At 47.1% G+C, this 13,385-nt stretch overlaps 1 protein-coding gene across 4 annotated transcripts in view; it reads right to left on the minus strand.

The window, feature by feature from the left end:
- Positions 1-13,385, minus strand: part of evla (Enah/Vasp-like a) — a 32,795-nt gene continuing 19,410 nt past the window's right edge. For 3 of the 4 annotated variants that reach the window (XM_076017850.1, XM_076017849.1, XM_076017847.1), the window contains exons 2-14: positions 11,962-12,130; positions 11,268-11,448; positions 7,427-7,484; positions 7,073-7,134; positions 5,134-6,075; positions 3,164-3,387; positions 2,948-3,063; positions 2,721-2,748; positions 2,590-2,632; positions 2,168-2,228; positions 1,946-2,003; positions 1,798-1,855; positions 1-1,437 (exon numbers count right to left, since the gene is read on the minus strand). In XM_076017850.1, the coding sequence (XP_075873965.1) occupies positions 1,400-1,437; positions 1,798-1,855; positions 1,946-2,003; positions 2,168-2,228; positions 2,590-2,632; positions 2,721-2,748; positions 2,948-3,063; positions 3,164-3,387; positions 5,134-6,075; positions 7,073-7,134; positions 7,427-7,484; positions 11,268-11,448; positions 11,962-12,130 (2,038 nt within the window). In that variant the 3' untranslated portion in view covers positions 1-1,399. The remainder of the gene's footprint in view (positions 1,438-1,797; positions 1,856-1,945; positions 2,004-2,167; positions 2,229-2,589; positions 2,633-2,720; positions 2,749-2,947; positions 3,064-3,163; positions 3,388-5,133; positions 6,076-7,072; positions 7,135-7,426; positions 7,485-11,267; positions 11,449-11,961; positions 12,131-13,385) is intronic. The other variant, XM_076017851.1, reaches the window with a different exon arrangement.

The following is a 13,385-nucleotide window of genomic DNA, read 5'->3' on the forward strand; positions in this document are numbered from 1 at the left end:
ATTGGTTGACAAATTTCATTTTTTTGTTTGAATGATTTTACTTGCAGCTTTTTTTTTTTTTTAAATCAGAACGTAGTTTAGAGCGGACAGAATGCAACAACCAGTATTCAAACCCAAACCCCTCCTGCAGAGACACGTCAATGCCGTCATCACAAAGGCCTACTGAACCATTCGCTTCCTGCACATTCTCATCTAGGTACAACTTTTTTTTTCTCTTTTTTTTTTGCATATTGCCGTAGCAACCCTCGAGATCTGTTTTCACTGCTACTACCATTATCAAGTCCAACATTTTACATAAAAAGGAAGGGGCGGGCGGGTGTGGAGGGGGGCGTCTCCATGGAAACAAACCACTATAATAAATGTACCACCATTTGAATTTTTCTATCCAAACCAAATGAAAACAAATTCATGAGGAGGCGGGAGGGTTTCATGCATATCGGGGAGGTTCACAAAGCATATGATGACTAATAGATAGTACTACATTGTTTTATATCTAGGTAAAAACAGGTGGCACATTTACACATACGGGCCTGTTTTTGTGAATGATCCCCAAGATTGACTGATATCGCACAATTGAACTGGTCGAGACACATTTCCCTCAGTCCCACTGGAGTCGGTGTCGTTTGCGCAATTGCCAGAGTTTTGAGCTCCGAGCTCAAACTAAAAGTCTGTCGTGTGTCGCGTGGGTCTTCCGCACCACTATACCAGTATTGTGCTTCCTCTTTGCAATAGTTGGGGAACAAACAAAACAAACAAACAAAAAGGGAAAACAGAGAAAATACAAAAAAGGCTGACGTTAATGGTGTGCAAGAATCCTTTTTCCTTCCATAATATCAATAAAATACTCATTGTCGTCAATAGCATCGTTATGATAGCCACAGTTTTTTTTTTTAAATAATAAAACAGTAAAAACTTAGAAAACAAAAATATTTTCTTCTTCAGACTGAACAAAGAACAAACAGTTGCAACACTGGGCTGACTGAGTCTATAGGTGCACAGAGAGGACCACGACACCAAACTCAGTGCACACGTCCGTCCTTTCCTCAACTTCATCTACTATTTTTTTTCACCCTCTATTGGAGGTTTTTCTCAGTCCGCGTAAACTTTCTCAGTCCTCCTGTTTCTTCTGCCCTGAATCTCTCTCTCTCTCTCTCTCTCTCTCTCTCTCTCTCTCTTCTCTCTCTCTCTGTCTCTCTCTCACACTCCTTCCGTTTGTTCCTTTTGTCCATTTTCTCGCTGTCCAGCAGACTCAAATGTTGGCACAACATCTCTGCAACTTGCGTCACAAGTTCACAGAAACATTGAGAGAACATTCCCCGGTCCTCCTGTCTGTGCATCTGCATGAAAATCCTCCATCCGCTCCTCCTCTCGCTCTCCGCCCGCTGTCGCTCAGATGGGATTAGGATGTGCCGAGTCTGCCAATTTCCTGTCTGATGGCTGCAAGGAGATAACGTGAGCTGTGACTCGAGATGTTTTTAACCGTCCTCACTCATCTGAAGAAGTTTTATTTATTACATTTATTTATCTAAAAGGGACAGTGCATATTAATGAACATGTAAATGTAAATATGCCAGAATTATTTATTTGGATAACTGACACTAACAATGTAGCAATGAACACAAAGAGGATACATAAGAGCTCAAATTAAAAAATTAAAAAATTTAGGTTAGTGTGAAAATTAAAATTATTGCTGGTTTCTTTTCAGCCACTTCTTTAGACTGACATTGAAAGTGTTTGAACGGGCTTTGTGACCCTGAAAAGTACTAAAAGAACAGCGCCCTTCAAGCCATTGCTCACCATTGATGATTTCGTCTTTCACCCGATGCAACTCGCGTACGACCTCATCCAAGATTTCCTGCGAGACAACATAATGTTCAGAGTTCAGAGTCGTGCACAAGGCGGAGAAGGATTCCGAAAAGATGGCGTAAAAACAATGCAAACAGACCTGTTTCATCCTGTCAAACTCTGTGTCTGATTCACTAGTGCTACCGATGGGTCTCACTCTGGAAGGGGAGATATCAATTTGCAGACATAGGTTAGCATGACACGCTGTTTAAAAGGTCAGCAACAGAACCTGGAGAAGGGCACCAGGACGTGTTTGTGCAAAACTGTGGTGGCGGTCAAATCAATCCACGTCGTGCTCCTTTCACTCTCCCTGTGAACGAACCTGGACACCAGTGAGGACTTTTCCGCCGAGTTGGATCGCTCCCACGGCTTCTTCACAGCATCTGGACACAGAATTAAACCAAGGTTAAAGCAGAGGAAACCTACGAGGTGGAGTGTTTTGTTTGCTGGCACTGCTTATGACACTCTGGTTACAGTTTAATCAGGTTGAGGCGTCATCTCTTGGCATCTCCTTCACGCTACCAAGCCACTCTGCCCCATTAAATATTCCCACTGCGCAGCGAAAAGTGCTCCTTCATCAGTTATCTTGATAGCAGTCAGCTTCATCATTAACCAATCATCTCAACACTAAAACTCATTCAAATATACTGCGGCTCTGGTGCCGATGCTTATCAACAAGCACTAATAGATTCAGAACAGCTTTAGCAGGGGTTTTTCATTGCATGGTGTGAGCTCTGTGCTTACCTGTGGAGTTCTGCTGTCCCGGCCCTCTGCCACTAGAGTCATCCTGCGTGAACAGAGGAGGTACGTTTAAGGAAAATGCGTTTGCCGCCTCAGGCTCAGTTTAAACTTTGCCAGCGAAGGCGCAGACTTACCTCATCGGGTTTCTCCGAAGCTTTCCGTCTGTTGTGGGAATTAAAAAAAAAAAACGCCACACAGTTAGTTTCAGCAGCGTAAACACCTCCTCTCTTAGGTAAACATTAATTGCGTGCCATTAGGCCGTGAAGGACAAAACCGGCTTTTGTGTGTTTCTCTCACAAACATGATGAGTCAGTTTGCGCTCAAAGCTGGTTTGATTATTCCCTCCCCCCCAGCTGTTTACCTGCGAGCTAGTAAGGCATTCATCTCCTGCATGAGTCCCTCTCCGCCGCCGCCACTTCCGCCGCTGGACCTGTTGGAGTCACTTTTGCCACCGGACCCGGGTGGACTGCTCTCGTCCTACGCGTCACAGAGAGACCTCTCAGTTTCTTCAAATCGGTGACCCCCCCACGGACAAACTGGTTTCAAACTGAGGTTTTGAGAACCCTGGCGCGCTCACCCTGTTCACTTTACGTAGTTTGGCTCCGGCCAGAGCTGCAGCCAGTCCGGAGGGTTGGTGCTGCACGCCGGGCAGCGGCGGGGGCATGGGTGGCGGCACCGCCATCGGGGGCGGCGGGCCTGGTGGCGGCGGCGGCGCCGGAGGACCAGCCATGGGTGCTGGAACCGCAGCCGGGGGCGGCGCTACGGACAGCATCGCCGGATGACCTGCAGAGACAGGCGGGCCTGGGAGGGGCACAATTTGATAGTGGTTAAAAGCTGCACGGCGGCTTCAGCTTTGCTGGCCCCCGGGGAGGTTGTATGAATGGCATCCGTGGAACAACACACACTCTCACTTTACAACGCACACCCGACGACTGCTCTCTGTCAAGCCTGCGGGCCAATTTGCCGCCTCACGTCGCTCCCTTTTCCAGTGCAAGGGCTACACTGTCGCAATGGTGTCGAAGCGTTAAGCTGGTGCATAAGTGAAATTGATATATACAAGAGACCGGAGAACTGGTAAGCCTGCATATCTGCCTTGCACGGTGTCTGTGGTTACAACACAAGTTGTGAGCGACGCAGCGGCCACACAGCAAATAGTGAAAATACTGAAATATATGATGACGCCAAGAGATTTTAAACCTTCCTGCAAATGCACAACCTCTCGGCATAGCATGAAGAGCCAAGAGCTGAGGCTAACTTGATGTAGGGTGAAATTCTGGATGCAAATTATCCATTAATTCATGAATCGTTAGTTGATTGACCTTATCTGTCGATTAACGATTAATTCATTTCTTAAGAACCTATATTTTACAAGGAAAAATGTGTAAGGAACACATTATTTAACCCTTCAATAATGTTGAGGGTCCAGTGTGACCCATTCTGACATTAGAGAACAGTAAAAACACCCTAAACATTTATCCTCTGACTTTAAGCTGACTTCTAATGGGTCACATTCATTTTTTATAAAGTTGTTTAAAAGTAACTTGTTGTAGCTATAATATGACCATCACAGTATCTACAGGTGAATTGCTCTTTCCTGCCACTACACTGTTATAATGAATTAACTATCCGTGTAAAAAAAAATGTTCAATTAATGCGACTAATTTAATTTAATTTAATTTAATCAAATAAATTCTCAATTGACGATTAATCGATTAATTGTTAACATCCCTAAATACAATATATAAACGATAAAGTTGTATCCTTGTGTGATTGTTTCTTCACATTATTATTATAAATGTGTATAATGTTATGACATATTCCCTATATTGCAGATTCTGAGAGGTTTTTAAACCCTCTCGGTTTTCTTGGTTTAATAAATGTAAAGTTTTTTTTTCTAGTACGTCCAGCCTCAGTGGAAAGTGATCTCATAAATATCTTATAAACTGCCTTTTACTGCAGTCATTGTAGTACTAAGTGTGGTGCACCTGACCTGGAGTGAGATCTTGTGACTAACTTGCTGCCAAAACCTTTAATCTGGCTAATCATTCATGGTTTGAGGCCTGGGCCACTGAATTCAATCTGACACATCATAGTGCAAGGACACACTGGCAAACAGCTTCATTATTATGGCCTCTCCTTGTTATTTTTTACAATGACGCTTGATTGAATCCCATCCGTGAGATACGTTTAGTGCTGCTGCGTTGCATTACGAAGTCGTGTTGATGAAATGCCGAGTATGAAAGTGAATGAGTCAACCTTTCAAATGCGTTTACCACTGTTTCATAGCTGTGCACTCTGATAGATGTGACAGGGTCGGAATATTCTTGGAATCACGTGACCTCCCAGAGCGACAGGTGTTCATGGCCTCCGTAACAGCTGGCTGTTGTGCGCAAGTCAAATTTTAAAGGTGCAGTTTTTCGTTTTGTTGCTCGCCTAACTGTATTTTTCCTTTTCCACACAAAGACACACGCACACACATATACAGACGCACGCGCACACACAGCGCTCTGCAGAGAGACCATCTCCTCCTCTCCTCCTCATACTTACTGCTGCTGGCCATGGGGGCCTGCTGGGGGACTGGGGAGGGGGTCTTCTTGGGCGAGCCGCTGTCAGACACGGCAGTGTAAGAGGGGGGTGAGGAAGAGGAGGAAGTGGTGGTAGTGGGGGGCGGGGCCTGCTGGTAGTACACATGCTGCTGCTGCTGTTGCTGCTGCTGCTGTGGTGGAGGTGGTGGTGGATGCTGCTGCTGCTGCTGCTGCTGGTGCTGGGGATGGAAAGTGGAGGCATACTGGGATTGGTGGCCCGGGGCGGACTGGCCCATCAGGGGGGGCAGGGGAATGGCCTCGCAGTACTGCGGGGTTAACGGCAGGTGCTGCGAGTGGGGGGAGTAGGAGTCGTCGGGCTGCCCGTTGGACTGCGGGTGGTGCTGGGGGTAGTGGTGGGGCACAGTGGTCGGCTCGAGGGGCGGGGGCTTCATTCTGGTGTTGAGGGGCGGCAGCGAGTGACCCATGGGCTGCGGGGGCAAACCCTGCTTGGCCGGCATGGCCATCATGACCGGCGGGGAGGAGGAAGGGGGCGCGTGGGCGTACATTTGCTGCAGCTGCGAGGCGGACCAGGTGCCGTGTTTGGGCGGCAGCATGTTCTCTTGTTGCTGGAGCTGCTGGTGGTGGTGGTGGAGGTGGCGGGCGGCCGTGGGGGGAGACAGGGGGATCTGGCGGGCCTGTCGGCCCATGGTGGTCACTCCCGCCTGCACCGGGGAGAAGGCCGAGGCGAGGGAGGTGGAGAGCTGGGAGGAGAGCTGGGCCTTGTCCCTAGCAGCCCCCACCTCTTTCTCCTGGGAGGAGGAGGAGGAGACGGAGGAGGGAGGGGAAGAGGAGGCCACGCGGACGTAGGAGGGTGGCAGTGTGCTAGCCCTGTACTGTCTGTACTCTGGAGGGGTGTCTGGGTGGGTGGGTGGGGTGGAGACTTTATATTGGAGGGTGGAAACGACTGCGACAGGGCAGAGAGAGAGACAGAGCGAGAGAGACAGAGAGAGAAAAGACAGAGCGGCAGGAGTGAGAGAGAGAGAGAGAGAGAGAGAGGCAGAGGAGATGCAGATGAAGAGGAGGACGAAGGAGGGCAACAAACAAAGGAAAACAGAAAAGAGAAAAACGTGAGAAGAATGAAAAGCAACCGACTGAGCAACCAAGCAAGTAAAAGATGAGAGAAATCAGGAGCAATCCAAAAAACAGAAGCCAAAAGCTCGCAAATAAGAAAGAACCAAAACATATCGCAAAAAAGAACGAGCAGCAAGAATGCAACATGACTGAGCCATGGTCAGAGAGCGACATGTGACATTTCCCCCCAACAGTAGCTGGAAGAAAGAGATGGCAGTAGAGCATGTTGCAAGGGGGGGGGGGGTAGGGGGCGAGGCTGGGGGGAGAAGAGGAGAAGGAGGAGGAGGGAGGGGGCGGGATCCTTGTATTGCCACTGACAGCAGGGACAAAAGGAGGATGTTTAAGTCTGTATGTGCTTTTTTTTTAGGGGGGGCAGACTTGAACATTTAAATGTGTGCATGGATTTAAAAAAAAAGAAAAAGAAAAAGTAGAGGAGAGGTGAAGAGACTTGGCCGAAACCAAGAGAGGAAACACTGAGACAAGCCACACCGGGAGAGCTTGTTCACCTCTGCAACCTACCGTGTTAACGGGCTGGAATTTCTGGTATTTATTAAGGTGACGTCACCTGTTTGCTGATGGAGAGTAAAGTGCGCTCTGCCAGACCAACACTGATACCTTCCCATGTTAATCAACAAAAAAAATACACTTTTAATAAAGCAGTGCAAATACCCCCCACTCCTCTCTTTACCCTCTTGAGTCCTGCAAGAATATTCCGCAAGCGTTGGGAAAACTTGGGTCTCCAAGTTTCTCACCGTGAATGTGTGTGTGTGTGTGTGTGTGTGTGTGAGAGAGAGAGCGCGCGCGCACACGTGTTTGTTTAAGCACCTCACCTGATCCTGACGTTCGTCGCTCCCTCTCCTTGTGTGCCTGCATCTGATGTTGCTCCATCATCCTATGAAGTGCAAGGACATCACTGATCTTTATGCCCACATTTTGTTGTTGTTGTTGTTGTTGTTGCTGCTCAACTAGCAGTGCGGTGGACCCCCTTGAAATCTGGCTAATCCAAAAAAATACATTTGCAACTTCCAGTGTCTTAAGTGTGATGTTGATGTGTTTACGTGCCATCATTTGGGACTAACAATACTACTATCAATCTATCATGCATTGACTCAACACACTCAGTTTTGTCCCGTGTTCTACTCGTTTTGTTTGTGTATATGCACACTTGCGTGCAGCACTCCTACCGCCTCTGTGCCTCGCTTTCCTCTGACGTGGGCCCATTTTGGCGCTGGACGACTGGACCTGGGAGACAGAGAGAGAGATTTTTTTTTCAAGAAAACCGTAGAAGCTCACAGAAGAACCAGTGACAAGGTAACGCTATTTGCACACACACCTTTCTTCCCTGTCTTTTTGTCGTTAGATGTATTTGCAGTTACTAGTACGTTGCTACTTTATGTCTTAATACAACGTTCACGCTCTTCAAAGGCTGCGTTCAGACTGCAGGCGAGTCCGATTCCTTCTCAAATCCGAATTTTTAGGGCTGATACTGTTTTTAGCAAGTGTCCAAATGGGATCTGGCTTTGTTCAGACTGGGCCACATTATTGACCCATCTGACAGGTTGCTGAAGCAACGGCGTCATAGCGGAGGAATCATCCAGCGCGTGTAGTGTGTGACGTCATATCATTGCGACAGCGGCACTTGTTGCGATAGATGCCCGGGAGCTTGGCTTGAATGGAGCTATCTCCCCACTCACTGATGAGCCAATGAGTTTCCTCCTTTGTCCAGGAACTGGGGTTTTCTACTTCTTCTGTCTGCTCCATTATGTTACAGCTCCGCACCTGTCGGATGTCATGTACAGTCAAAACCCATCGCTGTGTTCGGAGCCGTTCACACTGAGACGCAGCTGTCCAAATGCAATTTGAAATGACCCCCCCGAAGGTGGTTTCAATCCATTTAGCAAAAATTGGATTTCATGTGATTTGTGAGTGTTCAGACTACAAAGGAGCCATCCAGTTTCAATCTGGATGGGCTAAAAATCAGATTTTGGCTGGCAGTCTGAACGCGTCTAAAGAAACCAGACACAGACACAGTAGTAGCTGCATTTGCCCTATTTAGTTGTTTCTTTTTTCTTTTTTTTTTTAATGCGTATGAGAACAACAAACGGCACATTTTTATCTGCAACTCTAATGACAGTCAACAGTCCCAGTGCAGTGTTCAGAGGAGAAACAGGCATCGTGTAAGCAATCTTTAACCCCAACAGCCAACAAGCCGTTTATGATGCAGCCAGAAACAGGAAATGCATCTATAAACTCCGGCAGTAAAAGGGAAGAACAAACAGAAATGGCCCACATAAGATGTCAGTCACGAAGCCAGAAAAGCAGGTCGTCCTTCAACCCTGCATAATTTTGAAATACCGACCAATGTTAATGCTGATTTCGAGATGTCGCTCTCCTCTGCGCGCTTAACGCTGTACAAAGTACACAAGGTGCAAACTGTCCTAGTAAGTGACAGAATTAAAAAGATCGCAGCTTTAAAGCATTAGGTCGAAATGTTTTTTTTTTTAATCTATCCTTGCACAACGCTGACTTGCCTTTGTTTAAAAACCCATTCTGTGTTTTGTTGTCACCACGCGGTAACTTAGCATGGCAAACTGCCGGCGTCGCTCTCCGACAATGAGCCTCCGTCACGGCCGACCTGGCTCGCGCATTTCCTTTTGTTGCACGAGCACAAAGACGGGGGCGGAAATAAAAAGAGGGAAGAAAGAAAAAAAAAGAAAGAAAGAGATGAGGCCCGTAGGAGGTCTCGTTTCCCCGACTCCTTGACACTCCCCTTGACTGGCTGTTGGCTCAAGGTAACCACGAGCTCCGTGGACAAAGCTGCACCTTACTTTTGGCAAACAGTCCCAGATTAGCGGAAAGAAAGAAAGAGGCACCCTGTGTTTGCACACACACACACACACACACACACACACACACACACACACACACACACACACACACACACACACACACACACACACACACACACACACACACACACACACACCAAGAGGATTTGCTCAGGTGTAATTTACCCATCCAGACAAGAAAGGCTTGTGTCAGAGAGGGTTAAATGAGCAGCGACTGAGATAACTGAAAGCTTTTGTAAATGGCAACCTTCACTTTTTACATTCACAGGTGCTGCCGCGCGCACCTGCCGGCTCCTGGGGCTGCCCGTCGTCAGGATCTTTTTCAGGTGAGGCTTCACAGCCTGGCAATTATCACCTCACGCTGTGCTGCTCTGCACGTGGGTCACTGTGTGTGTGTGTGTGTGTGTGTGTGTGTGTGTGTGTGTGCGTGCATGTGGGTAGGTGGTGGTAAATGCCTCTGGCTGGTGTTACCGTGGTGAAGGTCAGAGAACAGGAAGCCCAGGAGATAGAGGGGCCTGATCAGACTTGCAGACACTTAATAAACACCGAGGCGAGTGATGGGTGTGTTAATGCCATCGAGATGTTCTTCTTCATTTCTTTCTTTTAAAAGGTGAACACATACACTACCAGCCAAGAGCTTTGGACACACCCTGTGAATTTAATGGCATTTGTTTCATTCTCATGACTACTGCAGTTTCTTACTGAAGGTGTCAAACATACATATGACCGCGTCAAGGGAGGGGAAATAGTATAGAATAGATAGTATAGAAAATAGTAATCCTTTTTTAATATCTACATCAGCCCGGCCAACCAGGCACCTCCCATGACTGCATTAATTGGAAACGCTCTACAGAATAAAACAATTACTGCCATTTTTCTAAAACTTTTTTTTGGGAATATATAAAATGTTGATGTGATAAATTCTAGAGCCGAGTTTCAATAATGAAATTAGTTTCTCGCGTCGTTTGTTGATTCACAGTGACATGTCACCATTTTCAAAATTCCCTTTAGAGTTTGACAGGTTGTATTTAAAGCAACCGAAAGGTAAGCCAGCAGAAGCAGAAGCTCCTACGACAGGTCGGCATTCCCAACTGCAAAACAACGCCGACTTGCATCTCCCGTCTCCTGTTAAAAGCAGGACAAGGACCGAAGACCATTTGACTCACTTCTCTCGACACTTACTGAGTGAGAAGACGGCTGACAAAACCCTTCTGAGCGCCCCCAGGTGAACTCTCTGGAGTCAGCATCATGTGGCAGCCGCCCGGCAATAAAACCCTCTACGCAACCACCCCTTCCAGCGTGGAACAGCTCAAGAAGTGAGATTAGAAAAAGGCAGGCGGCGGGATCGCACGTGAACGCACAATCCTTTTTTCCCCAACATTGCACAGCCTGTGAGCCTCAATCTGAAATAACCCAAAACACACGGAGGGCGGCTGCCTCGTGAGCATGGGCTCCGACACCGAGTCTCCGGATTATTTTAGCCACCAATAGGAGTGTGCGGGTAAGGGATAAAATGACACGGCTGAGGAACGCGTACACACTTAGAAGTCATTCGTAAACAGATCTGGTCACATGATATCCAATAAACCAGAAGTAGGTGTACACTCAACAGTTAATGCTAAATAAAATGAAATGTATTTTTGTATGCACTGTATACTTCTCGAATGTATTAGTACAATTAAAAAATTATTTCAAAAAAGAAATGGTACAAAAGGAAACGAAGTGGCCACTGACTGCAGTGGAAGCTTTTAACCAGCAGAGGGCAGCAACGTTCAGTTCAGTTAGTAGTCACACATGGCTTTAACCTTGCAGGGCTGTTACTGTGGACATGTTGCCAGCAGGATAGATTGTAGGACAGTAGAATGTACATGTAAGGCCAATTTCAACAGACATCTGCCTTTTATTTGGATCAACAGTATCATCATAGTTATTAAAAATCAAATGAAGATCATAACAAGTATATATATAAGAATAAGAAAAAAAATTGTGGATTCAGGTGTCCATATTTTTTCTGAATTCAAGATAACTCCAACCACATTCAAAGAGCCAGAACTGTCACAGGAAAATCCTCTGAGAATCATCTGAGCCTTCTGATGGTTCTTGTTGTTTTAAAATACCGTGTGATTAGAAAAAATGCCACAGCAAGGCATTACTAGCACGTTCTATGCTCGCTTACCTCCACCGTCGGGCGAGCTGAGGACGTTGAGGGCGAAGAGCATGGCGTTGGAGAAGGTGGTGGCCTCCTCCTTGCTGGCAAAGTTCAGCCCGTAGACCTGGCGCGCATCGCGCCACTGGTGGAAGGTAGGGGTGGCCTGGTTGTATTTCAGCCCCTTGACTATGGAGTAGTTGATCACGACCTGTGACGAAGGGGGAAGATAAAAGTGAACCCACGGACTGTGGATGGAAGCGTGTCCTCCAGACCAGGTCAGTGTTTCTCAACCTTTTTTCAGCCACGTTTTTCTGTGAAATGTTTTTAATGAGTCAAAGTCTCTCACATACGTCACCTTATTGTACCAGTATTCATTTTCTATTACACTTACACAAAAAAAAACACAGTCATTGTATTTTCTCAGAAGATGACAGAACTCAACATGCTGTGTGTGTCTGAACAGAAATGACACGCCGCTCGTCGCTGATGTCAAGCGCTGCTTCTGTAAATAAAACCATCAACCATTGATCGGAAAAAAAAAAGAAAGCTCTAATTTCATACCACGTAGACCTCACGCGTGCGGCCGGTGGCTTGTCATTACATTTGTTGTCTTGTGCTATTCTCCTTCAGGGCTCTGAGCGACAGAATTCGCAGAGCAGAAAGCGCCAACGCCTCGTCACAACTGAGGCCTTTAAACAGTGGAGTGTGAGATTTCTCTTACTTGCTGGTCCTGCAGTTTGACGCCCACCACTCGGAAGGTGTTGTTGGCAGTGTTGTGGTAGATGTTGATGCGGCTGAAGCCCTGCTGCCCCGGCTTGATGGGCACCCACTTCTTGCTGGCGTCGTCGTAGACCATCACCGAGGCCCGCGCCTGGCAGATACTCTGCTCACTGATAGAGGAGAGACAAGAAGAGAAAAAGTGTTGAGGTGTCTCCTCTTCATTTCGTCTGATCAGTGTGAAACTTGTTACTTGTGATTGTCTCTGTATCAAACTTCCACCGAAAACTCGAGTCCCTGCTGCCTCTCTTCCGGAGCTGCGGGTGCAGAGGACTGCGAGGAATGCATGAAAAGTATTTGATCAGCAACTAAGTGTACCGCCAGCTGGAGGCTCGTTTGCTCAGAAACAGATGAATAAGTCGTGCGCGGCGAGCAGGAAGCATGAATAAACCATGTTCGCAAGCAGAGGGAGCGAATCCCCGGCGAGGACTCCGCAAATCGGAACGCAGCATTGTCTGAACGATGCCGCTGGAAGTGACATGAACGCAGCATCTAAAAAAATAAATAAATGCTGACCTCATGACCTCAACACCATACAGCATGTCCGCGAATGTGCGGCATCAGTACGTTGAACACAGGGGTCAGCTTGCAGGACTGAAGGTGAAGAAGTCTCTCAATCTTTGGACGGGTGCGTGAACGAACGTTGAACGAACATCGTGTCAATGCTGATGTGGCGTCATGGCGCAGATGACGTCACACAAAGTCACAACCGCAGCTGCTGCATCCGCGGTATTGGAGCAGCAGCCATGAAGAGGTAAGTGGTGAGTTTTCAACGTTATCTGGGGTTGAACTTTTAAATATTTGTCAATGGAAGAGTTGAATTGGCCGCATTTTTAACAGGAATATTTATATATACATTTTCTGTTTCATGCAGCGCTCATAGATCTCTTTGAAATATTACCATTACTATTTTTATTTTCGCGTACAGTAGCCCATTTTTACAGGGATGTGACTGTACCCAATTTCAGCCAGGGGCTGGTTCACATTGGTGGTCCGCCTGTCAGTTGTTATAGGCGCAGTACCTTTAAAAGGAGGTCCACAACAGCAGTAAAGACACTCTGTAAGGTGCACATAGATGTGGGAAAAAAATATCGGGATATATATCGCGTATCGGGATACGACTTTTAGTGCATATCGCCCGGCCCCAGCATAGAGCATGTTGCCGTACTGCGCACCGTCTAATCCCCGGACTCGAATCTCATGAAATCATCATTTGCATTCAAGGATAACGGAGCGCTGCAGAAATCGGTGACCCCATTAAGAAGCGTTTTCCTGGCGGCGTAACGCAGTCGAACGGCAACTTCAAACGGCGCGGCGCCACATGAAAGAGACGTGACGTGAGATTACACGCTGCAGCGGAGCAGCCCT

The sequence above is a fragment of the Nelusetta ayraudi genome, unplaced genomic scaffold (assembly GCF_046127955.1).
Source record: "Nelusetta ayraudi isolate G7.1 ecotype Tasmania unplaced genomic scaffold, CSIRO-AGI_Nayr_v1 ptg000007l, whole genome shotgun sequence".
Classification (NCBI taxonomy): domain Eukaryota; kingdom Metazoa; phylum Chordata; class Actinopteri; order Tetraodontiformes; family Monacanthidae; genus Nelusetta; species Nelusetta ayraudi.